This window comes from Astatotilapia calliptera, chromosome 14, assembly GCF_900246225.1.
Source record: "Astatotilapia calliptera chromosome 14, fAstCal1.2, whole genome shotgun sequence".
In the NCBI taxonomy this organism is placed as follows: domain Eukaryota; kingdom Metazoa; phylum Chordata; class Actinopteri; order Cichliformes; family Cichlidae; genus Astatotilapia; species Astatotilapia calliptera.
The window spans coordinates 27,290,956-27,318,183 of record NC_039315.1 but is presented as its reverse complement, the minus strand read 5'-3'; the positions used below and the strand labels follow the sequence as shown (position 1 = coordinate 27,318,183).

The window sequence follows — 27,228 nt, the reverse complement described above, 5'->3', positions numbered from 1 at the left end:
ATGCTCTAAAACAGTGGTTCTTAACCTGGGCTCGATCGAACCCTAGGGGTTCGGCAGAGCCTCCACCATGACATGCACGGCTCATTTTGTGCACCAATAAAAAACATATCTCTGTCTTGAATTTGAAAATAGTTTTTTTTATTTTTCACTAAAGAGGGGTTCAGTGAATGCGCATATGAAACTGGTGGGGTTCGGTACCTCCAACAAGGTTAAGAACCACTGCTCTAAAATTAAAAATCAGCAATTTACGAGCTCAAAACAAAGCAAAGTTGAGAAAACGCTCGTACTAATTGAATCATCGCGTGATTTGGAGTGCGTGAGCTCTGCGCAATGAGAACTGCAGGTAGTCCGCCATTGCTGTATGAAGAACTGTCGGATTTGGTGTTTGGCAGTCAACAATAAACTTGTGGTGCCGGGACCCGGAGCTACGAGGTCGGGTGAAAGCTCGTCGGCTGCTCGATAAACCAGTAGTCGGCCCAGTCCTCCCTGGACAACACTTTCATGTGAATACGGAGCCCACAGACGAGGCAACCATGTCCAATCTCAGCAAAGGCGGCACCAAGAAGGACACCAAAATGAGGATACGGGCCTTTCCTGTAAGTGTACGCCGCAGTAGGGGCTTTGCCCGTCCGACGGTCGCGGACTCGATTACCGTGGTCTGCGCTAAGGGCTAAATGCTAATAGGCTAACCAGCTGAGGTGACTTGACTATCCGTAAACAAAGTGTAGCCGTCAGATATCCAGTCTTCCACACTCTTGGTCGGTCTGTTAGATGGAAACTCATTTATAATACCAGCTCGGTGATAAGTGTTATAAATCACTTTTATTTTTCCTGTCGCTTAACTGTCTTACAACTTCCCAGGCATTAGCTAGCCGATATGATCAGCCAAGTAGCCGATGCTAACGTTAGCCATGGGTCTTGACACTTGTTGTTTTGACTGATTTTATTTTTGCTCATTTTCTAAAATGTGTCTATGTGTGTGTGTGTGTGTATATATATATATATATATATAAACGCATAATGTCTTTATGACTGAGCACTAAATGTAACGGACGTTTGTGCAGACAGAGGTCTGTACTTTAGCCTCAGCGGCGTTACGGCCGCTTTACATGATGCTAATGAAAACCAAAATGAGCTAACCCAGTTCTTGGTTCTGAATTAATGCCTGTGTGGATTTTGTGGACCTGTGTTGGTGTTGGAATAGATTCTTCGCTCACATGGCACTCTCTTTGTCTGCGAGACACTGAATTATCTATTTTCTGAGCTGACCTAAATTTTCATAAAGCATTAGGCTGTCTGTAAAGGCTTGATGAGAGCGTAGCAACAGTATCCATGTAGCTGATGGATCTTAGTGACGAAGTTTTACTTCAGTGCCACCTTCATATATGCCTATGGGCCCGCTGATTGTGGCCCAGTCTTGATAGGATAACTGTCAGAGCTGCTGTCAAACCAGCGTCGTGATGTGCATGTGTTTGGGCTTGCCTGCTGAGTAGCAGCACAGGGGTGGCATGTGTTATGTTTTCTGCTTTTGGATAACGTGTCTTTGGCAATTAGGAATCCCACAAAGAGTCTAGAGTAAGTTTAAAGATTTAAATTATAGACTGGATTATAGATTTCTTGTTATCATGATGCTTTACAGCTGGGCTAAACTAGGTCCTTACTTTACGGTTATTTATCCTATCTGTAGTGCCTTGTAACGTAAAAAAAAAAACTTTCCTCCTGGTTTAAAATAACATCTGAAACCTTAAAAAAAAAATATATATATAAGAGCTGGGGCTGGTAGCTTCAGAAGCACTGAAACCCACGCCCATGCATGCATAAATATTTAATATTAATTGCTTGGTGTATGCAATGACTAACCCTAATATTAGTGTATAGACACTGACCTGCATTCTTTCACTTTACATTTTCCTCATAGTGCTTATGCAAGTACTTAAAGCAGCCTATGAGGTTGTTTTGACAGAGCCAAATTTTCAGAGGACATGGTAGATATTATCTATCTCACCTTTACCCTTTGTGATATCTGCTTTCTCACTATACAAATCATTTTGGTGGGTTAATTTGGGTTTAAGTTGGAAAGAGAGAGAGAAAGGTTTTAACCTAATAAAATTGTTCCAAATTCCTTACCAGCATACCAGGTTAGGATTCTGAGGAAACTGAGAGGTGTTTTAACCCACAACACAGTGTACAAAAGAATGAAAACTGCTTAGTCATTAGTGTTCATCGTTGCTACAGGAATGTGATGGTTTCTAAATTAGCTGGAATGGGAGCAGCACTTCCTCGAGCTTTTAATGTACCTCATGTTAGGGTCTTTTATTCTTTTATTCTTTTTTTTTATTGAGAGGCATCCTTTTTTACTCTTGCAGTTTTCTTACTAGTCTGAGCAGTTTGCTAGAATAAGCAGATTTATCCTATGATTGAAGATTTTTTTTTATAGGCAGTGTACACAGCAGGGAAGAAATGATCATCTTAATATTTGCAGATCTGAGCAAATTTATTAATGAGAAAGCGTTTTCTAGAGGAGTAATAAGCTCTGTTAGTGTCTTATACTCAATAATGAAGTAAAAAAGAAATCAAAGATTGAGGATTGACACTTTGCAAAATGTATTCTGCATCACCACTGAGCCAAAGTATTTTATTTAATGCTTTAGTTTTTTAAATCTCAGTTTCTTCTCTGTTTAATTATCTCAAATGCTGTCATTTGTAGTCACCTTATTTTCCCTCCTTTAAACACACGGAGAATAACAGAGCTGGCAGAAAAATATGTGAAAACAGCCACTTTCATGTTAGTAGTTAAAGCACAACCAAGTCACAAACAATTCAAATATAAACATAGCTTGTTGGAATAATAGGCGTGAATAGAGATTGGAAGCATGAGCCAGTTCCACGTGACTACCAGTGCTAATCATCCATCAGACCAGATCCGTATGCCACTAATACAGGTATTATATATATATTACACATCTGTGAGTAAGAAAGGACCTGCTCGTGTTCAAGTGACTTCATTTGGTCAGGACAAACACAAGGCTCCATGCAGACATTTGCAGGTCCTCCAGTTTGCTGTGCAGGGCACCAACAATGAAGGTGGAATCCACGGAAAAGAAAATTTTGGGATGGGGGTGGACATAAACACATCTGTGTGTTTCCACAATAAAGTGTCATTCCAATCTAAGCTTATGAAATCCTAATTGTTGCAGTTGAACATATCAAAACAATGACGTGATGTCAGCCTTGTGGCAGTGACACATGAGTCACATGTCAGTCTTTTTCCTACTCTGTTTGTGCGTTGACTCAGAGATAATGAAAGCCATTTTTTTTAAATGCACAGAAAATAGATAAGGAGTTATCAAATAGTCAAAGGAGCTTGCAAAGAAAAGCGTCTGGACTTCTTTAAGTTACTTGAAGACGTTTCACCTCTCATCCGAGAAGCTTCTTCAGTTCTAAGGTCAAATGGTGGAGAGTCCCAGATATAAACCTAGTGGGAGTAACCCCCCACAGAGGGACAAAAGGACCCCCTGATGATCCTCTAATCGCCTGGGGGAGAACACTCTCTGTCAATGGCAGATTGCCAAGGTTGCGAGCAATTTGCATGGGAGGCACCGACTTGTCTGCAAACACTTGGTAACTAAGGCTACGTTCACACTGCAGGCGAAAGCGCATCAAATCCGGCTTTTTTGACCATATGCGACCCATATCCAATCATGGTATGACAGTGTGAACAGCAGAAATCCGATGTTTTCAAATCCGACCTGAGTATGTGGTACTGAATCTGATACATACCTGATGTTTTAGAAAGCGACTGCTGTTTGAATGGTCATCTCGCATTAAATTCGTCTTTTACATCACTGACACAAGACAGACACCAATTATCAGCGCCGGAGAAGACATCGCGATTACTTCCGGGCCATCCAGTGTAGATGTTAGTGAAACTGTTGGGAAGACAGCGTTGGAGAAACGTGAACATTTTATTTGTACTGTATAATCTGAAGATTCTTACAGAAATCTGCAACTATCCTTTGAAGCACCGCTCCTCTCTAAAACAGCAATAAGGATAATTATTAGGCCATATGTAAATAACAAAATAACTTTATAACTTAAAGCAAACTTGGGAAACGTAAAGTCCGAAACAAGTCTTTATATTAAGGCCATCAGTCAAACAATATTGTTTGGTCTGGGTCTAAACAGCGCGTTGTGTGTGACGTCTTCTTTTGCACATGCGGGCCACTTTGAGGGTTCACACTAGAGCGTGTTTGCTGTCGCATTTTATTTGTAGTATGAACAAGTGGACAAAAAAAATCTGATTTGATCAAAAAATGGGAATTGAGCATTAAGACCTGCAGTGTGAACGTAGCCTCTCTAACCAGCTAGTGGGAGTGAAACTTGGAAAAACTGTGATGCAAATCAGAAATGGAGAACGTCCACTTTAACTAATAGTTATGCCTTTTAAAACACGTTGGTTTCAGCAAAAGGCACATTATTTACTTTGAGGATAAGCATCTTCTCTTTCTGGATTGAATTGTACTTTTTCAACTTCAGCTACTGCTTAGCAAGTAGTTGGGACCACTGCTTATTAGCCAACAGGCCTACAGTACATCTCAAGATGGTTAAAACATACCCTCTTAGATGAGCTGTGGCTAGACGTAGAACAGGTACTATGCAGTAATATAGAGATTTCGGACCTACAGTTCATTAGCTCAAGCATCAATATCAGCTCCTCTCTGACAGCATGGTGGGAATTTCTAAAAATGACTGAGTCTTCACTAATTCCATGTAAACATAAACCCATCTGGAACAACCCTGACATACTAGAAAACAATAATATGATACTTCCAAGGGGTGGCACATTGGTCAGCACTGTTGCCACAGCAAGAAGGTCCTGACTTCAATTCCACCATTAGGCCAGGGTCTTTCTGTTTGGAGTTTCCATGTTCTCCCCGTGTTTGTGTGGGTTCTCTCCAGGTACTCCAGCTTCCTCCCACAGTACAAAGACATGCAGTTAGTGGGTTTAGGTTGGTAATTAAATTAGGTGTGAATGTGAGTGCGAATGGTTCTATTTGTGACAGACTGACTGTACCCTGCCTCTCACCCTAAGGGATCGGATAGGCTCCAGATTTAATTTCAAAACCTCCAAATATACAGTACGCTCTCAAAGTAGATATCCCTTTCTATTGTTAAATGGGAGGTCAATCTATCAGTCAGCTTTGATTACAGCGTTTGGTCTCAGATATGTCTAAAATGACTAGAAACTCCAATCTCCAATTAATACAATTGAAAATCCTTCATAAAGTGCACTATACAGATCAACAGATGTTCAGGATCGGTCTGCATCATCTAACACCTGTTCGCACTGTCAAGGCAATACACCTGACAATTACATCCATGCTTCCTGGTTCTGTCCACCTGTTCAGAGGTTTTGGTTCCAGATAAGTGAAACCTTATCAAAGGTTCTGAAGTGTAACATTCCAGCCTCCCCTTCAGTTTGCTTGTTGGGCGACCTAGATGATAACACTGTCTTCCCTCTCTCTTAGAACATCTCAGGTGTGCCCCCCCCCCCCCCAAACACACACACACACACTGGGCTCTGTTGGGCCCTTACTGGGGGGTGGGGTGCTGTTGGGTCTCGGGTCTCTGGCCACGGAGCTCGGTCTGCTCTGGCTTAGCAGACAGAGCCTCCAGGCTTGTCACTGCAACCCCCTGGGGTCTCTGCACTGTCTGCTGGGTGACTGTCATTGTTATTTATGTATATGTTGGTTGTTGCTGTGGTTTCTCTGCTGTTTTTTTCCCCCCCTCAACAGGTGTTGATTTAGCTCTCTCCCTTTCTCTCTCTGTCCCTCTTCTTCTCTCCCTCTCTTTCTGTCAACTTTCTCCCCAACTTCACTTTTTCCTTTTTCTTTTCCGTCACCCGGTCTTGTCCATTATTGTTGTGATAATCCAAAATCAAAAAACCCTAATAAAGGTCTAATAAAATATGAGTATCAAGTGGACAATTGCAACAAATGCTGCAATGCTTCACTTGTGAAATTAAATCTGTTTGTCATTTTTTGGCCTTCAGACAACAATTCTGATTGCTACACTGCCAAACAGGACGGGGGGAAAAAAGAAAAAAGTTGGCCAGTGTTTGCACACAAGTTGCCATATTCCATGCAAACTATGAGCAAAGTGGCAACCTGCTGGGAAGCAAAGCATTCACAAGGGTTTTTTGGGTAAAGACGCTATACCTCTTTGCAGTCAGTTTCTCCTAGCGACAGCTGGCAACCTCCAACAACCATTCACAGCCAATTGGGTAATATTCATTTTTCTCTGGCAACCAGTGGTTACCAGACAGTCACCAACCACTTTCTAGGCCTGTGTGAATGGAGTCTTAGCTCCCTTACTAGCAAAATGTACTGATCTTCTAGAACATGATGTGGTATGCACATGTTCTCATGCACAGATTCTTCATGTTGACACAACTAATCACTGGTTATAGTCCTGTTGAAACCCATTACTTGTTACTTCTTGCAGATGACGATGGACGAGAAGTACGTCAACAACATATGGGACCTTCTGAAGAATGCCATCCAGGAAATTCAAAGGAAGAACAACAGCGGCCTGAGTTTTGAGGAACTTTATAGGAACGCCTACACAATGGTGCTTCATAAACATGGAGAGAAGCTGTACACGGGCCTGCGTGAAGTTGTTACCGAACACCTCATCAACAAAGTAAGGCCATCACAGATCGCAGCCTAAAACAGTTGCTGGAAGTTAAGTGATGACAGATTGACTAAAATATTTAGAGTTCATTTGAGCTGTCTGTCATTCCTGTGTGTAATACATGCAGCACATGGTGGGCTAGTATGTATTACACAATACTGTGCTGGTATTTAAAGTAGACTGGATTTGATCTACATAAAGAAAGATTGAAGCTGCGGTTGCTCTTTGGAGACGGTTAGGTTATTCTTTGGTGGAACAAACCTGGCCTGTGAATAGTTTCCTCCAGTTAACACAATGATATTAAAATCTGATTTTAATGAGGCCTGTTGTTCGAATGTCAGGGCTGAATTTCACTCAAATGCTTGAAAGTCTGTTTGGTGCTAAACAGAAACTGTCATAGGATTCATATTATGATTTCTTTTTTCTTTTTCCCCTGCTTGGCTTGCATGCCATACTGAACAACAAAGGCAAAACCAGAAAATATGAGCCGGTTGCATTCATGAGCAGCCTTGTAAAGGCACATAAGCAGAAAGATGGAGAATATAAATCCACAGGCTGTTACTTAAGTCTTGTGGTAGATTTGTAAAACCCTTTACTCACGCCCCCCCTTTTTTTTTTTTTTTTTTTTTTTTTTTTTAGCAGATGCCTCATTCCTGTGGCTGGAAGGCAAGGAAGAGCCCAGGTTTGAGGATGGGGGGCTTCAGTGGTTTTTTATTCAGGGGTTTCAGCTGTGAGAGAAGGCACATCTGTCTGAAAGCCCTTCATAAAACAGGCGTTGTCCTGTGCCTTATAGAAGAGCTTTAGGATGCTTTTGATGATGGAGTCATTTTCTCAAATCGGACATGTAATTGGTTTGTTTTACCACTGAAAATAAAATGTTAGTGAAGTAGATTATCCTAAGCAGCTTGTTTTTAAAAACAAAAGTGGCAGAAAGGAGGGCTATCTGAGATTTATTCCTTCTTAAAACTCCTAATAAGTTAGAGAAAGCATAATTGTTCCTAAGCTGTCGCTTGTATTTTTGTAGCATGTATAATTAGTGGCAAATTATGCCTGTCCATGAGATCTGTCGCAAAGGCTTCTTTGCAGCTTACAGTGAGCAGACACACGATGAGCAATATTTCAGCACGATGTTATTGAATAACAGCCAGATGGTTTTACAGCTTAATTAAATGCACATTCTCAGCTTGGCAGGCTTAGTAAATGAGCAGTCAGGAAATGTCAACAAGTAATGGATCAAAGACGAGTTCTCTGACAGCTGAGTGTGTTTTTATTGTCTTATAATGGTAAAGGCATCGCTTTGAAAGAAACAGTTGTAATGGTACGAACGCAGCATCGTCTCAACCCAGCTTAAGTTTGGAAGACAGTCGAGAGGTTCAGTCAGAAGTGCATTTGTTTTGATTTTTATGCAGGGAGGTTGGGGGGGTTATATATTGTTTTGGGCCTAATAGTTAATGTTATTATGAATTATTGAGAGAAGGATTTGTAGATGTGTATTTTTTCAGCAGTGATTCATCGTTGTCTAGACAAGGGATGAAAATAAGCTTTAAGTCCAATCGAGCATGTCTATTCGGTCTCAGTTGTTTATTTTCTACAATCACTTCTGGCTTTTAAGGTCATTTTTGTGATTTATCTATTTATTTATTTCAAATGTTAACCTGTTAAGACCTGAAGTTTAGATGAGACCATATGCAGTCTTCTGGCTCTTTAATGTAGGTCAGAAATTGATAACTTAAGGCATACTTTAATTACAGCTGGTGTTTAAGAAAGTTAAAGTTAAATAAAGCATTTATAAACACACACACACACACTTTGATTTGTAATATATGTAATATTTGATATGATGGAAAAGCAGCATTACAAAGTGGCAAAACAGATGAATATAATATGGGGTACATTGTTTTTTTTGTTGTTGATTTTTTTTAAGCAAGCCATGACTTTGCATAGTGCACGTTTAGATTTATGGTTTTGCTTCTGACTTTTGATCTGGATGTGGAAAAGAAGAAGTCGGTGCATTCATAAAGCTTGGTCGCCTGTAACATTAAGAGCAGAGGCCGTAATATATTACCTCTGCCCCGAAGGAGAAGGAAGGAGAGGTCAGTGTGCCCTTAAGAATCTTACTCCACTGAGACATTTAGTTTACTTTGCTGAGTCACACTGCAGTGTGACTGTTATCAAGCTGTTGTGTGCCTGACTAGTAAAGAAGGCCCGCATTAAAATGCTGCACGAGCAACAAAATACAAATACAGGTGTCTGCTTAAGTTCTAAGGCTGTGTTTCTGTCTCGTCCAAAGGTACGGGAAGATGTTCTCAATTCATTAAACAATAACTTCCTCCAGACCCTAAATCAGGCCTGGAATGACCACCAGACAGCTATGGTGATGATTAGAGACATCCTGATGTATATGGTGAGTATACAGTCATGCAGTAAGACATATGAGCGTTAGATATAAATATTTTACACATAACAGCTGTATTTTATATGCTTAAATATACATTTAAGCTCAGCTGCTGTTAATTCCAGTTCATTCTAATGTTGTTTGGGACATTTTTGTGTGTCTTTGTCACAGGATCGGGTGTACGTACAGCAGAATAGCGTGGAGAACGTCTACAACCTGGGCCTTATCATATTTAGGGATCAAGTGGTTCGCTATGGTTGCATCAGAGACCACCTCCGACAAACTCTGCTAGACATGATTGCCCGGGAGAGGAAGGGAGAGGTGGTGGACAGGTAGCCAAAAGTCACAAATAGCATTATCTAATAAATTATCTTTAGTTTTCAAATAAAATGAAGTTTGCGTTCTTGATCTTTAAATTGAAAAGTCATCATTTCTCACCAGGGGTGGACATGGCAGATGCCTTTGGTATTAGAAATATACGATCTGTCAAATACATCTGCTGCATTTGCACCCAGTGGGCAAAAGCCTCAGAGCCTCTGGCATTTTAAAAACACTGACTATTCTGAATTTCATGCACTGTGGACTGTAACTGTTTTTCAATGGATGAATAGTAAAAAGTTAGTTGGCAGTTATACTGAGTGTGAAATGAGCTTCCACAAAAGTTTTTTTTTTTTTTATGTTTTGTTTTGTTTTGCATTACTTACCATTTGGTTTGCTTCTCCTTCTCTAGGGGAGCCATTAGAAATGCCTGCCAAATGTTAATGATTCTCGGCCTTGAAGGGAGATCTGTGTATGAAGAAGACTTTGAAGCACCGTTTTTAGAAATGTCTGCAGAATTTTTCCAGGTTTGGGAGAGAAATCCATTTTCCTTGTTTATGTGTTTATTTATTTATTTTAATTTGGGTCTATATTTCTTTGTGGCTTCCCTTAAAGGAACTAAAACCTCTTGTATAAACTGTTTCTTGTTTTCACTCAGATGGAAAGCCAAAAGTTCCTTGCAGAAAATAGTGCCAGTGTGTACATAAAGAAAGTTGAAGCCAGGATTAATGAGGAGATCGAGCGGGTAATGCACTGCCTGGATAAATCCACAGAGGAGCCCATCGTCAAGGTGGTGGAACGTGAGCTCATCTCCAAACACATGAAGACCATCGTAGAAATGGAAAACTCAGGCCTGGTCCACATGCTTAAGAACGGCAAAACAGATGGTAAGCCCTCAGTCACAGCCTGCTGCTCCACTTCACCTCTTTAGCGTTTATATTTTTAGTGATTTATTGTTTAAATTGACATCCACGCGAGTTACAGTGAAATAGAAAATCCCCAACACTCTTTAATAAACCGTGAAGCTGTCACTTCCAGGAAATACTTTACTGGCTCAGTAATACAGTCATATCATGTTCCCATTGGTTCATGCCACAAATGGTAATATGTGAGGAATTCAATGATGATTTGATTTCAGTGAAACTGGAACTGTAGTGCCTGGAGAGTATATTTCTCCTCCTTTTCTGCAGATCTCAGATGCTCAGTCCCTTTTCAGTTGGCAGAAGTGTATTTTTGATGTGTGCTCATGTGTGTATTCATGCTTACCTCTCTACAGATTTGGCATGCATGTACAAGCTGTTCAGCAGGGTTCCCAATGGGCTGAAGACCATGTGTGAGTGTATGAGCTCATACCTGCGGGAGCAGGGCAAGGCCCTGGTGTCAGAGGAAGGAGAAGGGAAAAACCCTGTGGACTATATTCAGGTACGGCACTGGGTTATCAGTCGACATAATGTTGCTGAAGATGGACTGTTCTGATGATACTGAGAATGTGCTACCTCGTAAGAGATCACAGATGGATTTCCTCTGGCTCAGTACACTTCAGCATGTCATTGCGTGATGAGCCTTGACCATAATGCACTTTAATTACTTCCCAGCAGAGAATATCTGCTCTCGGTCCCATGTTTGTTACCACAAACCATGATGGTCTTTACCCTCATCCACACTGAGTCTTTGCACTGTACTTAGCATGTGAGGTCCTTCTGGCAACTAGAAAGACATCAGTGCTTTTGAAAATCTTATGGCCTTTAAATCCCTTTGAAGTTCTTGGTTAAAATAATGACTCACTTCTTACTCTCTGGTAGAAAACAGCAGCCTCTTCTTTTACCACATCAGCTCTTGCAGATTCACCTTTTCTGATGAGACCACCTTTCCTTTGCTGTAGCTACTGTTTGTTAAGCTCCTTCTAATGCACGCCGCTGTTGCATTTCCTGTCTTCCTGCAGGGTTTGCTGGACCTGAAGTCCCGTTTTGACCGCTTCCTCCAGGAGTCTTTCAACAATGACCGCCTCTTTAAACAAACTATTGCTGGTGATTTTGAGTACTTCCTTAACCTGAACTCCCGCTCGCCTGAATACCTCTCACTCTTCATCGATGACAAACTGAAGAAGGGTGTTAAAGGGGTGAGCCCACTAATCATGCATTCATGCTCTTATTTTTAGAACGTATGACAAATGTTACTGACCTGCTTCTTTCAAATTTATAACCTCACTTCAAAAAATGCCAAAAAGAAAAAAACCCCACACAATGTTTTCATGTAAAAAGTTGTGCTTCTGCTTTCTTTTGTGTTTTCAAAAGTGCTGGGGAAAATAAATCATAAAGTCTGTTTTTGATTAATGGGTATAACCTGACCCTGTTATTTTTATCCAGCTGACAGAGCAAGAAGTGGAGTCTATACTGGACAAGGCCATGGTGCTCTTCCGCTTCATGCAGGAGAAGGACGTGTTTGAGAGGTACTACAAGCAGCACCTGGCTCGCAGGCTGCTCACTAACAAGAGCGTCTCTGACGACTCGGAAAAGAACATGATCTCAAAACTTAAGGTGAGCAGGCATGTGGCATGATATAACTCTGGCTTTGGAGTAAGCTGAATATAAAATGAAAGATCCCTGGGTGCTTGGAGACTGGCCACAATAGTGATGTACGATTCGTGAACGAATCGTTCAATACTCGAGAATCACTTTACTGAGTCGTGAATTATGATTCACAAGCCCAACTGACTCACTGACTCATCCCTGTTTCTGTTAGCAAACTAATTCGCTTAGTAGAAATATATCTAGCTTATAATTCAAATTGTGGGGGGGAAAACAACAGCCAGTTTCTTAACAAAAGCATTTCTGCTCTGAACTGGAAGAAAAAACCCTGAGTAGAAGCTCACATCAAGAAAATAGCTCCTCGGTTCAGAGTAGCATCGCTCTGCTAACATGCTAACAGCACATTTGAGCTACTCACCCCGTCCCTTCCTGTGTTGAATCGTAATCAAATCACTCAGGACTCCCTCACCCCCTCCCTCCTGTGCTGAATCATAGAGCGAGCGAACGAATCACTCACTCTCTCACTCACCCCCTCCCTCTGCAGCTTCTTCTTCTTCTTGGTTGGCAACCAATGTTAAGGCACATTACCGCCCCCTGGCTCACAGCTCAGTGGACATTTAGATGAGAAAATATATATTTAACACATTTAAGGAAAATACTAATAAAATAAAAATAAACAAATGTTTATTAAGCAATTTTGATAGGAAATTGCTTAATTTTAGAAATATTTTTGCTGTTTTTTGCTCTATAAAATAGTTGTTTTCTTTTAGAATCATTCATCTTAGCAGTAGGATTTACATGAAAAGAGAAACAAATTAAGTTTGAGTGAAAATGTACACTTTTTGCACTCTCTGGTCAACTGACTCAGTGAATCAAATGACTCAAAAAACCCGATTCACTTTGGTGAGTGACTCATTAAAACTCGATTCAGTAAAAAGAATCAAATTTACCATCACTAGGCCACAGTGCTCAGATGTGTTATGGGCACTTCTTTACATTATTTTTTTTTCTCCGTGTTTTTTGCATTTCAGTGGATGTTTAGGTAAAAGGAAACACACAGTTTTCAGACTGTATCCACTTGCCTGTGTTTGATCATTATATAAATGTTTCTTTACTTTAAATAGACAGTTCCCTTCAAAATCAAATATACTCACTTTTTCTGTAGTGCTTTTTATCCATTTTTTCAGTAAGACTTGTTTGATTTTGGAGATATAAGCTGTAGAAATGCCTGCTTTCTCCTGAATATAATAGAACCAGATGTCCTTCACTTTCTTTTGCTCAAAGTGGCCATAAAAAAAAAAAACATTCGGAAAAACTCAGCAGAAATGACTCTTTGCAGAAATCATGACCCAGTTACTCAAATATATCCACAAACCTTGATGTGAGCAGTTTTATGTTGGAATTGTATTTTTATTTTAATTTTTTCTACCAAACTGCACCCGACGCTTTATCCCTGCAGATGGAAGCATCTCCAATTATGACAACACTTATGACAAATACAGAATTATGACAAATACATGCTTTGGTTTTTGGGGGGTTCACTGAGCATGACGAGGCTAGGAGGAAGCAGATATCTCTATAGCTGATATCTGTAAATCTGGTTCTGCAGCCCAGAATTATGTTCTTACACTTGATTTCAGCTTGAGCTGTCCCCTTTTCTTTTGAATAGCTTACCAATTATAAATCTAATCCTTCTTCATGTCTTTATTGCACAGACCGAGTGCGGCTGTCAGTTCACCTCTAAACTGGAGGGCATGTTCCGAGATATGAGCATCTCCAACACCACCATGGATGAGTTTAGACAACATTTACAGACGACTGGGGTGAGGAAAATCTACTTTTTGTCACAATAAAGAGCCTAATTAGTAAATGTAATCAGGACATTGTTGCTTGATTGACTGAGCTTTGTTGCACTGCTCAGTTACATATTAACAATTAGGCACCTAATTATCCATATCCTGGAAAGTCATAGTGCATAAGCTTCTGGCTTGTGCTGTGCTTTCAGATTGCTGGGGTGACTTTAGCTCCATTTGGTGAACAGTGTAACCAATCAGAGTTCATATTTATGCACATTGCTTTTAAATTCATGGTCCAAGTAGTGTTGTCTGATATTTGTCATGTCTGGATCTTGTGTGCGCACAGTAACTGTAACAGTCACCTCAAGGTGCTTCATATTGTAAGGTAAAGACCCTACAATAATTTTTCACCCCATGAGCAAGCAATGACGACATCTGTTAAAACTTCCTTTTAACAGATAGAAATCTCCAGGAGAACCAGGAAAGTCCTGTGACCAGTTGGCGTTGATGGGTGGGAGACAGGGCAAAAGGCACACTGTGGAATAGAGCCAGAGATGAATAATAATTAATGATTAAATGCAGAGTGGTGTATAAACACAGAGAGAGTGATGAAGAAACACTGACACAACCCCCGGCAGCTTAGGCCTATTACAATTTAACTAAGGGAAGATTCAGTGTCACCTGATCCACTATAAGCTTTATCAAAAACAAAAGCTTTAAGTCAGGTCTTAAAAGTAGCGAGGATGTCTTTCTTCCAAATCTAAATGCTACCAATATTACCACATAGTATCACTATGGCATCACTGTAGGTGATCGTATGTGTTGTTTTTTATTTTTCCTAACTCAAGGTGTCACTCGGAGGGGTCGATCTCACTGTTAGAGTCCTGACCACGGGATACTGGCCAACGCAATCAGCAACACCCAAGTGCAATATTCCACCTTCACCTCGACATGCATTTGAAGTCTTCAGAAGGTTTGTTAGTTGTTCACTTCACTCACAGATTTGGTAGTTTATTGATTACATGTGTGTGCTTTCATAACAGCACTTAGCTTTTCAGTCTGGTGATTTTCTAAAAGGTTTCTCCGTGTGATCCACAAGGAACAATAAATCCATTATATGTTGTTACCAGTAGAAGTAGAACATGGAGATTACTTTTTTCTTTTAGTCCCTTTCATGAAAATATTACTGTGTATGTTTGCTAGACACAGCATTTCAAACTAAATCTCTACTGTGTCCTGCTGCAGAAAGCAAAGTTGCATTGATCATTTGTTTTAGGTTAATCTAGTATGACTCTCCTCTGCATGCAGGTTTTACCTTGGGAAGCACAGTGGGAGACAGCTCACCCTGCAGCACCATATGGGCTCTGCAGATCTAAATGCCACCTTCTACGGGCCAATTAAAAAGGTACGCTCCACTTGGAAAGGGGAGTCTCAGTACATTTCAGCAACCTTTATTTCATTTTAGAATAACAAGTGGACCTGGCTTTACGTTCATTACTTATTGTGAATTTTCTGTTTTATAAATTAGCTTAGTGTTTTAAATATAAGCAAATGACAGACTAACAAATGCGAATAAATGTAACAGTTTTAAGTAATGGAAAGTAAAAATGAAATCTGCTGTTTTGACATCTTGTCAAAATGGATTCTGACTAATGTTTTTATGTTGCCTTATCCCAACATTTGAACAGGAGGATGGGTCAGAGGTCGGAGTAGGTGGTGCCCAGGTGACAGGCTCCAATACTAGAAAGCACATACTCCAAGTGTCCACCTTCCAGATGACCATTCTCATGCTTTTCAACAACAGAGAGAAGTCCACCTTTGAGGTGCACAACTTAATTCCTTAGTACCCAACATAGTAGGATATTTTGGTCCCCATATGTCTTCATGTGTCGTGGACAAGCAGGAAAAGGTCATTTTAGTCTGTGGCCTCTGTACTGTGTTGACACCAAGCCTGCCCTCTTCACTATGTAGGAAATCCAGCAGGAGACGGACATCCCAGAGAGGGAGCTGGTGCGAGCACTGCAGTCTCTGGCCTGTGGGAAGCCAACACAGAGAGTTCTCACCAAGGAGCCAAAGTCCAAGGAGATCGAAAATGGCCATGTGTTTACAGTTAACGACCAGTTTACCTCCAAACTGCACCGTGTCAAAATCCAGACAGGTATGAAAAACAAAATCATGAAGTTAAGCACTTTTCTTGAGGCTCACAGCTTTAGTTTGATTTTTCCTAGGTGTTATTCTGTGAATGTAAACTGTGTGAGTATAGATTTTTACTGTGTCAGGCTTAAAAAAATGAACTTTTATTTTCTTAAAGCTTAGTAATAGGCAGTAAATTTGTTACAGATACAGCTTATCTTGCTTTTTCAAGACTTTTCCTCCTTAATCTTGTATCTTCATATCACTAGAACAAAACTTAGTTAATTAATAAATATTTAGTCAGATAAAGAAGTTTAAAGTCTAGTAGCACGTAAAGAGCAGGAAACACGTGTGGATTACAGTATTTCAATGGCATCTTTTAGGTGATTTTGTGAACAGGTAAATATAAACTTAATGGCACCTTCATTAGATACACCTGTTCGACTGTGCATCAAAGCAATTGTATAATGAGCCAATCACATGGCAGTAACTCAATACCATTTAGGCATGCAGACATGCCTAAACTCTGAATATTTTCTGAAAATCACTTATTGATGTCAGAGGGGAATGTGCAGACTGCTTCAAGCTGATAGGAAGGCAGCAGTAACTCAAATAGCCTCTCACTACATGTATGCTGAAAAGCATCCGTGAACGCGCGCACGTCAACCTTAAAGCAGATGTGCTGCAGCAGCAGAAGACCACACCACGTTCACTCCCGTCAACTAAGAACAGGAAACTGACGCTACAGTTCAAAAGACTGAAAGACAAAAACACCACATGTCTAACACCACAGTCTGTCTCAGTACTGTTGATGATTTTGTCTATTACCTCTTTACGCTTTGAAAGCCTGCTAGAAGTAATCCCTGAAGCTCTCTTCTGAACTGAGCGATGTCTGTCATATTTCAGGCCTGTTTCCTGAGCAAAATGGGTGTGCAGCAGAAGGTAGTGTGGGTGGTTTCTGTCTATGCAGCTACCCTTGGAAAAACCCAGAAACTGTTCTGATGGTCATCAAACCACATCTTTATTGATTATATACTAAGGTGTCAGAACTCCTTATTAAGGGTAGAGTAGGGTGGTCACATGTCGCCTTTTATGAGGGAAAGAGTTACAGGTGCTCACAAGGCAAAGGGGGGTTCCAACTGAGTACTAGCAAGGCATACCTAATAAAGTGACTATTGAATGTACATAAGGAAATGACACGTTTCATCATGATCTCTTGCATTTATTGTCTATCTACCGTGTGTTTTTTGTGCACTACCCAGTGGCTGCTAAACAGGGGGAGTCGGATCCAGAGAGGAAGGAGACGCGGCAGAAAGTGGACGACGACAGGAAGCATGAGATCGAAGCTGCCATCGTTCGCATCATGAAGTCTAGAAAGAAGATGCAGCACAATGTCCTGGTAGCAGAGGTCAGTCAGCAGAAGCTGTAGCTAAAGCCCACTTGTAAAGAGCACAAAAATAAAACTATAATGTTCTGTGGTTTACAGCACCAGTCCCCTAGTGGCACATTATATGATGTACAAGAGGTTAGAGCCTCTAGTGCGCTCTAGTGGTTTACTTCTTTCACATAAAAAGCTGATATAAAAGAGTCTTGCATAGCAAAGTTAATAATAAATTGGTAAATAAAAAGGCCACGAAAGAAGTAGCCGTGAATTAAACAGTTGTGTTTTCATGTGTCTCCACAGGTCACACAGCAGTTGCGGGCACGATTCCTTCCTAGTCCTGTAGTCATCAAGAAACGCATTGAAGGACTCATTGAGAGGGAATATTTGGCAAGAACACCGGAGGACCGCAAAGTGTACACTTATGTAGCATAAAACAAATTAATTCAATGAAAGCTAGCATCGAGTTGAAAGAAGCTGAGGGCCTTTTTTTCTTTCCTTTTTTTTTTTTTTTTTTTTTTTTTTTGGTGGACTGCTATGTGTTTGAACAAACTTGGAAATGCTTTCATTGTTGATTCTGGGAAACACTGGGAAGGTTAACATTTCTTCCATAAAAATGTGTTTAAAAAAAGAAAATGTTAAAAAAAAATCATGCAAAGGATGGTGAAGTTTTCTAGCATTATTAGAGTTCTTCAGCTGAGCGAAGTGAAATGAGGGAGTCTAGTTTTGTATAAAATCCATGTTTCTTGTGGCCTTTGGAGAGAACTTAGTGGGCCTGTTTGCGGGCTAACGACGCGCCGCCACCAAACGAGCGCATCAGAGGCCACACGGAGAACGAGAAAACATTTGAACTCACTCCCCTGTTTTAAATGTTGATGTCAATGTGTTCTGTTTGTGTTTTGTGGCACAATAATGGCTGTACAGGTTGACAGATAGGCCTTTTTCCTCTCAAGAGGATTTTTAGATTTAAAGAAGAGGACAGAGTGTTAACTGGTACAGACCTGGTTTACAACAGCAGTGAAATACATTTTGAGTACTTGAGAAAACATGAAGAGTGCTTAATTTATGTTGCAAATAGGTCTGGGGTGTTTTTTTTTGTTTTTGTTTTTTTTTTAGGGGGGGTGGGGGGGTTTTAATGTCTGCTATCAAACATGAACTATTTAATGCCATTCTCATTTGGCCAGGTCTGTACTAGTGGTTATAGAGATCAAGGGCTGTTGCTTCACAGCATGCTTTTATCTATTGGATCAATCAGGGGAATATAAGACACACATGAAACTCCATAAAAGGTGTTTGGACTCTCATGACACATTTTTCACGTAAGGCCTGCGTATGATAGGCCACCCACCCCCCCTAAAAAAAAAAAAAAGATTTCTCTCTGAGTGGAAGGTTCCTTGTGGTGCAGGTGTGCAAAGAGGATATTATTTTTCGTTCTCGACTGCATTTTGATCAGCTGGAACCAGTTTAGCACCATGTTCTAATGTGTACAAATTGTAAAATAAATATTGTACTCACTGCAAAGGTGGATTGTACAGGGCCTTGTTTTCATCATATTAAATGTAGAATTTAAAAAAAAAAAAATGAAAGGGATGCTTTTTTTTTTTTTTCTGCATCTTTGCATGACCAACCAAGGCCTTGGCAAGCCTCAGAAATGCATCTGTAACCATAATCAAGGCTTAATTTCAGTGGTAAGCCACAGTCAGATTCTGTGTTCACAACAAGAATTTGGCAGGCTTCACGAGGATGTTGTTTATTACAGTATTTTCCAATTCACGTGTTTCTGTTTATCTTTACTTTTTGGTAAGAAAATACTCAGCTGAAGCTGCCATTGGCCACTTTGCTATGCTACACCCTGCTTGCCAGCTTGGATAATTTTCTGTCAAAACACTTTTTCTTTCAAAACTACCTTGATTCTTCATGCCACAGATTCAACAAGGTGGTGGAAACATTCCTCTGAGATTTTGGTCCCAAAGGTGCTCTCTATTGGATTGAGGCTGGCAACTGTGGAGGCAATTTGAGTACAGTAAACTTATCATGTTGAAGAAATGATTTGTGATGCGCTTTATCCGAGAAGATGGGTGCACTGTGGTCACAAAGGTGGTGGTCAGCAACAATACTCGGGTAGGCTGTTTAAACAATGTTCAGTTGGTACTAAGGGGCCCAAAGTGTGCCAAGAAAATATCCACTACACTATTACACCAGCCTGAAGCGTTGATACAGGGCAGAATGGATCCATGCTTTTAATGTTTGCACCAAATTCTGACCCTACCATCCAAATGTTGAGGCAGAAATGGAGGCTCCTCTGACCAACAGCTCTGGATCCCAGTGTGGTCTTCTGCTGCTGTAGCCCATCTGCTTTGAGGTGTTCGAGTACTCAGAGTAGAAAAGTGGTATATAAAAACCAGACCATTTACCTTCCAAACAGCTCAAAGCAGTTTGGCCGTTTTCCTCTGACACTAACGAGGCATTTTCCCCCAGAGAACTGCTTCTCAGTGGATGTTTGCTCTTTTTTGGACCATTCTCTGTAAACCCGAGAGACACTTCTGTGTGGAAAATCCCAGAAGATCAGCAGTTTCTGAAATACTCAGACCAGCCTGTTTGACAGTAACAGCTGTGCCACATTCAAAGTCACTTAAATAATGTTTTTTTCCTAATTCTGATGCTCAGTTTGAACTTCAGCAGATCGTCTTGACCATGTGTACATGCCTTAATTCACTAAGTAGATACCATTGGCTGTTATCTGAGCAGTTGAACAGGTGTCCCTAATAACATGTCTGGTGAGTGTAGAAAACTCTAAAGTTATAACAGAGTATAGTTATTTCAGGTCCGTGGCTTGTACTGGTGTTAAATAATATTATTTTGTACTGAAAGGCGTTCTTAATACTTCTACTGAGTAATGAAAATACAATGAGTAATGAAATAACAGTAAATGACAAAAACACAAGTCTTGGCCTTCGAATTAGAGCCCCAGTCTGTTCAACAATAAATATTAAAAATGTTTTCCCAGCACTTTGTGCTTTAGAAACGTTTCTATTTAGGATATCTGCCCAAATTCGAGTAAAGGGTGATATTAATCAAGTGAATGTTCTTGTTATACTTGTATTATGTCACGATGCCTGGTTATTCAACATTTAACACCTTTGTTAAGATTGCAGGGTTGCTTTGGTGTTTTTGTTTAGTTTTCTTCTGAATATATTGGTGTAACTTGTGTCTTTCACTGAATGATGGTTTTATCTGCTTTTCACTTCGCACTGCTTGATAACATTGTCCAAACTGTGCCTTTCTAAAGCTCTCCATATGGTCTTAAGAAGGTCTTAACAAACAACGTGTTTAACTTAGTCTTTGGAGCCTCCCCTGCACTTTTAAATCTGCCCAGGCCGTCTGGACCGTCTCCTTTGTCTTGTCATTTTGTTAGAGCTTGCCATCTGCTCTGTTATTATAGGAGGCGGCTTTGGATTTAAAGTAGCACCACCTCTGCTGGTCCCTTTCGCCCGGGATTTGGGCTCTGCGCAAACATACGTACACCCTCAAGCCTTCTAGACTCCAAACGGGCCACCTCTCCTTTTTATCTTTTCTTTTCTTTTTTTAAAAACCCAGCGAGCCTTACAGTTAAAACGATAAACTAAGGGTGTGTGGGTGCCATGTGACGTCAGCGTCCCAGCAAGTGTCCCATTTTTTTGGAAGGGGGGAGCAGCCTGCGGAAAGAAATCAAACAGGATGCTTTTCAGCCCGAGTGTGGTCTGCCGTAAACACAGCTCAGACTCACTGGCCGGAGCATGGGCGCAGATGTGAAAGTGTGGACCGGACCATGTTGCGCCGAGCGGCGGTGTTGAAGAGAGCCGACGATGAAAACGTGGACTCCGGAGCTGATACTGCCGAGTGAGTGAGTCAACGGTCCCAGCGCTAGCTCCGGAGGCTAACGTCAGCTAGCCAGCTTCGCTTTTTTTTCTTTTTCTTTTTTATAGCGGTTGCCACAATGGAAATTATTTTTGCTCCAGACATTAAATTATGAAGAGTATGACTTTATCGTTCATTTAACCCTTTAGCACTTTACGACATCGGCTTTTTGGCAGCTGCTGTGATCTTTACGGTTTTTTTCTAGTGATTCTTTTAAGTTGTACGCTAGCTAACAACAGATAAAGTGTTGTCATGGAGACCAAAGTAAAGGGAACGTTTCCAAACCGACCACCACAAGATGGAGACAGTTTTTTGTGTTTCCCCAAATATATGAATGAATAATAAACTAAATTCGTGGCCTTTTTTGTTTTCAGATCAGACTGCAGCAGGATGTCGTCGTCTGGCAGTAAGTAATCCTAGACTCACACAGTAAAAAGAGGGGGAAAAAACACTCAAACTTACTTTTCGCACCTTCATAAAGACAAAAACACAAATAATCTAAACCATCTTACCTCGTGGGCTGCAGTACAGCCCAATTTAATTTTAAGTGGGTCAGACCAGTGACTCTAAATATTTAATCCCGCAGATTTCTTAATATATGAAAAATAAGTAAAATTTAATCCGTTTTTTTACATGTGTGGATTTGTGGCTCTGCCATACTGTCAATAAAAAACGACATTACTGCAGTAGAAGAATATGAACTTTTTCTGTAATGTATTATTCATCTGTTACTTGAACATGAATTTATAAAGGTTGTAAAACAAACGATACAATTAAAAAGATTAAAAGTCCAAATTTATGTCCAGTGGGCTTGAAAAAATGTAATCAGATGGAGCAGTAAATGATCTCTATCGTCACACAAAAATTTTAAATGATATCATGAAAACTGGATAGTAGACAGACAAACAAACCAACCGAATAAATACTCCTTCCCTTTGGGGGGATAAACTTATTTTTGAATTAGTTTAATGATGTCCTTGTCTAAAATATCTTTGTACACTCTGTGCCTCGTGTTTTTTGTGCGTCACATCAGTCGACCTCGTGAGCAGGCGGGTCAGACAGCAGCGGCGGCAGCAGCTCCTGCTAATGCACTTGCATCTGCTGGCTAACCCCGGAGACTCCCTGCTGTTGCAACACACCCTGGATCGCCTGCTGCGCTGGCTCTGCCCGAGCCTACGCATCTTCCACGTGTCGGAGAGGGCCTCACCATTCAGAACTTACCCCCGCCTCTGCCCCGTGGCTGGTAAGGATTCTGGGTTTTCAGTGTGTAGTCCTGCATTTCAGCACAGTATGTAGTAACAGTACATATACTTGGATCTCAGCTGTTTCTTTGGCACGGACGTTTCAACCATACATTATACCTTATTACACACTTTGGAGGTGTATTATTCAGCTATAATGATAACTTCCATATGTGAAAATGAGAAATATTTAAAGAAATTTAAGATTGCCATTGAGGTCAACATCCCCCCCCCATCAAATGCTGCACTTTAACCGTTGTAAACATGCCATCCCACAATGAGCTCCTGCCAGAGCCATGTCTGTTTTCACTTAGAATGAATAAAATAAAAGTTGACATCTTTCAGGCTACCCGTCTCTGGCCATCACTTTCTTCCTGCACGAGGCCTACGGAGAGGAACGAATCCTCAAAGTGCTGGACTTCTTCCAGCGTCCTCCCTGGCACTATCATCACACGGAGAGTTGTGGCAGCCGAACTGGAGGGATCCACATTACTTCCAGCAGCTCGCCCTCCAATGCCCTGCTGCGGCCCTACCTCCTGCCCAGCAGAGACTTTTATAGCCTGGGTGCGGGGATGCCGGTGTGGGGAGTTCGACCAGTGCACTGCGGGGGTGAGATACTACGTGTGACGCTGTACAGTGCGTATGACAATTATGAGGATGCTGTGCGGCTCTATGAGACGGTGCTGCAGCGACAGGCAGAGGAGCAGAAGGCAGGATTCTGCTGGTTCACCCTGCATATGGGTAAGGCTTTAGAGTGTTTGCTCTTGATTGTGCAGTATTGTTTTTATACTCCTCAAATTAAAACTACATACACATTTATTCCTTTCAAATTTTGTAATTTTGTAAATTTCTTAATAATAATTTTTTTAAACGTCATATTAAAAATGTGTCTTATCCCCTGCTGTCTCCTCCTGCCTTATTTCCCCTGCATCCAGAGCCCGGGCTCTGCCTACAGCTGGCTTTAAAGCAGTTGTCACCAGGAGTTCAGGTGGAGCCATGCAGCTCTGCTGTGCTACAGTTTAGTGTGGAAGAAATTGGCCAGCTGGTTCCCCTGCTGCCAAACCCGTGTACCCCCATCAGCGCTACACGCTGGCAGACTGAAGACCTCGACGGCAACAAGGTTCTCTTTCAGGTAACTGCGGGTTATCTTCTTCTTTCTGCTTCCTCACGGCTCGACACACGGGATCCACCGTCTCCTTCTCACCCCTAGCATCCCCATGAATCTTTTCAGTTGTCTTCCTCTTTACCTCCAGCCTGCCAGCTCTGTCTTCACCATCCTTTGTCCAGTATATCCACTATTCCTCCTCTACACATTGTCCAGACTGTCTCAGCCTTCCCCCTTTAACTTTGTCTAAAATGCTCTTTGTTACCAGTTCCTCTAATGTACTCATTTCTCTTCCATAAGAGAAGCCTCCAGCTCTGCCTCCTGTCTTTTTATTAGTACAACCTTCTCCAAACCTTACACCATAGCAGGCCTCACTACCATCTTGTAAACCTCCCTTTCACCCTTGCTGCTATCCTTTTGTCACAGATCACTCCTGACACTCATCTCCACCCACTCCACCCTGCCTACACTCTCTTCTTCACCTCTCTTGTACACTGTCTTATACTTTGGAGGGTTGACCCCAGGTTAACTCAACATAGTCAATCTCGCTCTTTATGTTAAACGTGAGGATTGTGTGAATGGCAGATTGACGCAGCCTCGCATTGCAAGAGTAAACACGCTGAAGTGTGGGAGATTTAACCACTAATTACCTCACAGAATGCTGGGAAACTGGCCAGACCTTTGTTCCATGTGCTACTAATGTGTGATTTATGAAACAGGAAATTTTTATATGTTTGAGATAAGGATTTGGATCTAATGCAAATATATGCAAGTCTGTGAACGTTATTTTATGAAACTAATAACATAGTGTAAATATAACTGAACCAACTGTTGTATTGCGCTGTTTGTCATGGTGGGAGATGAACATCTGTTCAGGTGTAGATGGGCTGGGGCTTCCAACAGGAGTTTACATCCTGTATTCTAACAGAGATAAACAGTAGAAACATAAAGTTATGTTTGGATGTAGTCCTGGTATACGTTATAATCCCATTTCTTCTGTCGTCCTGTGCTGCAGGTGAAAACCCCGGCACAACCTCAGCGACCTCTGACCTGTGCTTTCCCCCTGACTGGCTCGAGCATGCCTCCTCGAGGAATTCAACTCAGCAGCTCGGGACACAGCCTTTCACCCTGCAGCCTTACCTCTCCTCTGTCCGGGCAAACGCACAGGCACGGTAAGCTGCGATGTTCAATCTTTCAGTGGGAGATTTATCGCCTGGAGCTTGACAGACAGGGAGAAATATCTCCAAATTACTTCTTCACTGAGCGCTCTCCCAAAGACTTCTCCGTTCATAATGATTCCCTGGCGCTCTCTAATTGCTGTTGTATTAAATGATCATTTTGACTTAGAAAGCATTTGTACCTATAATGACTCAAATACTAAATGTTTCCTCCAGCACAGTGCAAAGTCTTTTTATTGGAGATGAATATCAGTAGAAAAGTTTACCAGTAATTATACTGGCCATGTGGTCTCTTTTCTAAGCAGTTATTTGAAGCAGTTCAGATTTTTTTTTCAAAGAAAGTGTTAAGTTACATAGTTATATTTTTTTGGAGAAAGTTTTTAGGTAAGTACTTTTTTTTTTGTATAGCCCTTTAAAAAAAAATGTCACAAAGTGAAAAGAATAAAGATAGAGACAACATTACAGCAGGAGGCCTCTCACAATAAAAACAAAACATGATTAGAGCCATCACACATCAGCATGGCCAAGCTTAGATACGAGTAAAGAGCATTGAGTCTATGCAAGAGAGCTCAAAACCTTCAGTTTTACTGAGTGACTGAGGGAAACACGAGATTTATGAGAGTTTTATGTATGATGTAAAGCTTCATATTTTTTAAGGCTTATCGCCAGTTAGAGAGCTGATGAGGGTTTGTGTTCTTGAATATAGAATCTGTCACACGTTTATGTTCCAAGAGAGTTGGTCATAAAATCAAATTGTATTTATTGGTCTGTCACGGTTGAGACACTTCGGGGGCAGCTTAAAGTAACACGAAGCAGAAATAGTTTTCATGTTTGTGTACATTGAGTGTACGATTTTTAATTTTTAAATTCTGTTTGGTGTTTCTTTGCCAGCCCAGAGACCGCGCAGCGACCCCATCTTGGAAAATCTTTATGGAGGAAGTGGTGGAGCGGAGAGCCTGGGATCAGGAAGCTGCTGTAGCACTCCTCCTGGCAGCTCCTGTTACTCGTCCCAGCGCAGCAGCCCTGCTCCACTCTCAACCTCCAACCACCCCGACTCTCCGCTGCGTCCCTCGATCACCCACTCTCTCTCCCATCTCCTTCTGGAAGAGGACGAGGAGGAGCCGGAGACCAACGTTGACACGGGAGCGGCTGTCTCTCCTCGCCCAGACCCAGCAGTCAAAGCGATGACTCGCTCCTCCTCTCTGGACCTTTTGGTGACCCTCCAGTCACAGAGACCCACAACAGTTGGAGCTTCAGCTGTCGAGGAGCTGGCCAAGGAGCTGAGTGATTGTTTGCAAGGAACGCACACACACCTTCAGGGGTCGTCTGAGACATGGGGCTCTGGTGGTGGAACAGATGCAGGCAGGACCAGGGAAAGCCCCTCCAACAGGCCCCTGGTAGAAAGCAGGACTACCGCTGAGCCGGCACGTGTGAGGAACTGTGAGGAACGGCTGGATGAGTTCTTCATCTAAATTCCTACCACCATGTCACGAGCAGTGGTAATAATCACAGACAAATAACAGGGACACCGGAGCACTGCAGCAGTTGACACGTAACATCCAGATACTAGTTTAACTTGTCTTGTTTTTTCAAGACAGCGCAGGTAAAGGTAATACAATGAATGTCTAAGTTAGTTTTATACATAGGTGCAGCTAATGATTTGTGCAGCTGTTGTAGCCGAGTGAATAGCAATCAGTTTTGTATTTAAGTGAGGCACACTAGGCTTCTTCTCATCACTCAGCTAGGCAACTTTTTTTTTCTTTGATTAACTTCGAACAGATTAAGATGATCTCAGCGTTAAGGCTGTCTTTGATGTTGCCCTTGGTCGTGATTAGAAAGCTGATTTGTGGCATATAAAGCATTTGTTTTAAGGAACTTCAGATAATCATTGATCCAGAATTTTCTTGTTAAAATGGACAAGCAGTGGAGTAAACCAGGCTACATAACAGCAATGAAGAATGATCTCCCTTTAGTCGACCTGACACCTCAGAAATGCTCATTACTGAAAGGTCACAGTAAGGACAGGTTAACTTGAGTGAATTTTTTATGATCACTTAAACAGTGTTTGTGATCATTACAGCTGTTCTGAAGGCAAAAGATGTTAAGTGAGGAAAAGAAATCGGAATAAGAAATGTAATTATTCAGGTCAAACTAGTCTCTTACTTATTTTTCTTTAATCTTTTTTTCCTTTGAAAAGGCTTTCTCGGTTTAACCTAACAGATTAATTGGAGTCTGGGTTTTTTCACTTGTGCATTATAAGGTCAGAGTTTTTCCCGCTGGGCTGCTCTCCGTAGGCAAGCTGGGGAGCTCGAAGATGTCAGAGCATTTAACTGTTTACTGGAAATAATTGTAACTGGAAGAAAGCGAGTATTGTACGCAAGTAGTGTGTAACATGTTCAGTGATGTAGGTTAAAAGATAAATGATTGGAATAATAAAATGGCTATGTCGTTGCGCCCTCACAGCTCTGTGTGTGTGTGTGTTTACATACAGGCAGGCAGATGAAGTAGGAGGTGAGAAGTGAATGCTTGAAGTATCCCAGACATATTCACACAGCTGATAACA

General features: G+C 41.3%; 2 protein-coding genes across 3 annotated transcripts; both read left to right on the top strand.

Moving 5' to 3' along the window:
- Positions 1-300: 300 nt before the first annotated feature.
- Positions 301-17,756, top strand: cul3b (cullin 3b). The gene is made up of 16 exons (XM_026192341.1): positions 301-596; positions 6,505-6,702; positions 8,984-9,097; positions 9,260-9,420; positions 9,819-9,933; positions 10,065-10,293; positions 10,683-10,828; positions 11,349-11,525; positions 11,773-11,943; positions 13,650-13,757; positions 14,579-14,703; positions 15,039-15,135; positions 15,419-15,553; positions 15,702-15,888; positions 17,126-17,271; positions 17,548-17,756. Exons 1-16 carry the CDS (start codon positions 534-536, stop codon positions 17,677-17,679), a joined length of 2,304 nt encoding a protein of 767 aa, XP_026048126.1. The 5' UTR covers positions 301-533; the 3' UTR covers positions 17,680-17,756.
- Positions 17,757-19,946: 2,190 nt separating this feature from the next.
- On the top strand, positions 19,947-27,125 carry fam124b (family with sequence similarity 124B). Of its 2 annotated transcripts, none has more exons than XM_026191871.1 (7): positions 19,947-21,123; positions 21,516-21,547; positions 22,175-22,384; positions 22,728-23,123; positions 23,318-23,514; positions 24,503-24,659; positions 25,557-27,125. In XM_026191871.1, the coding sequence occupies exons 1-7, from the start codon at positions 21,053-21,055 to the stop codon at positions 26,135-26,137; spliced, it is 1,644 nt and encodes a 547-aa protein (XP_026047656.1). In that variant the 5' UTR covers positions 19,947-21,052; the 3' UTR covers positions 26,138-27,125. The 2 variants fall into 2 exon arrangements, with proteins under 2 accessions (XP_026047656.1, XP_026047657.1); XM_026191872.1 differs by having other exon boundaries at positions 19,947-21,127.
- Positions 27,126-27,228: the final 103 nt, after the last annotated feature.

Excerpts from the sequence above, each read along its gene's own strand:
- cul3b (XM_026192341.1), top strand. The coding sequence starts at position 534 with ATGTCCAATCTCAGCAAAGGCGGCACCAAGAAGGACACCAAAATGAGG. Across the intron at positions 11,944-13,649 it reads ACATGATCTCAAAACTTAAG|ACCGAGTGCGGCTGTCAGTT; the intron begins GTGAGCAGGCAT and ends TTTATTGCACAG. Across the intron at positions 15,554-15,701 it reads GAGAGAAGTCCACCTTTGAG|GAAATCCAGCAGGAGACGGA; the intron begins GTGCACAACTTA and ends TTCACTATGTAG.
- fam124b (XM_026191871.1), top strand. The coding sequence starts at position 21,053 with ATGTTGCGCCGAGCGGCGGTGTTGAAGAGAGCCGACGATGAAAACGTG. Across the intron at positions 21,124-21,515 it reads TCCGGAGCTGATACTGCCGA|ATCAGACTGCAGCAGGATGT; the intron begins GTGAGTGAGTCA and ends TTTTGTTTTCAG. Across the intron at positions 21,548-22,174 it reads CAGGATGTCGTCGTCTGGCA|TCGACCTCGTGAGCAGGCGG; the intron begins GTAAGTAATCCT and ends GCGTCACATCAG.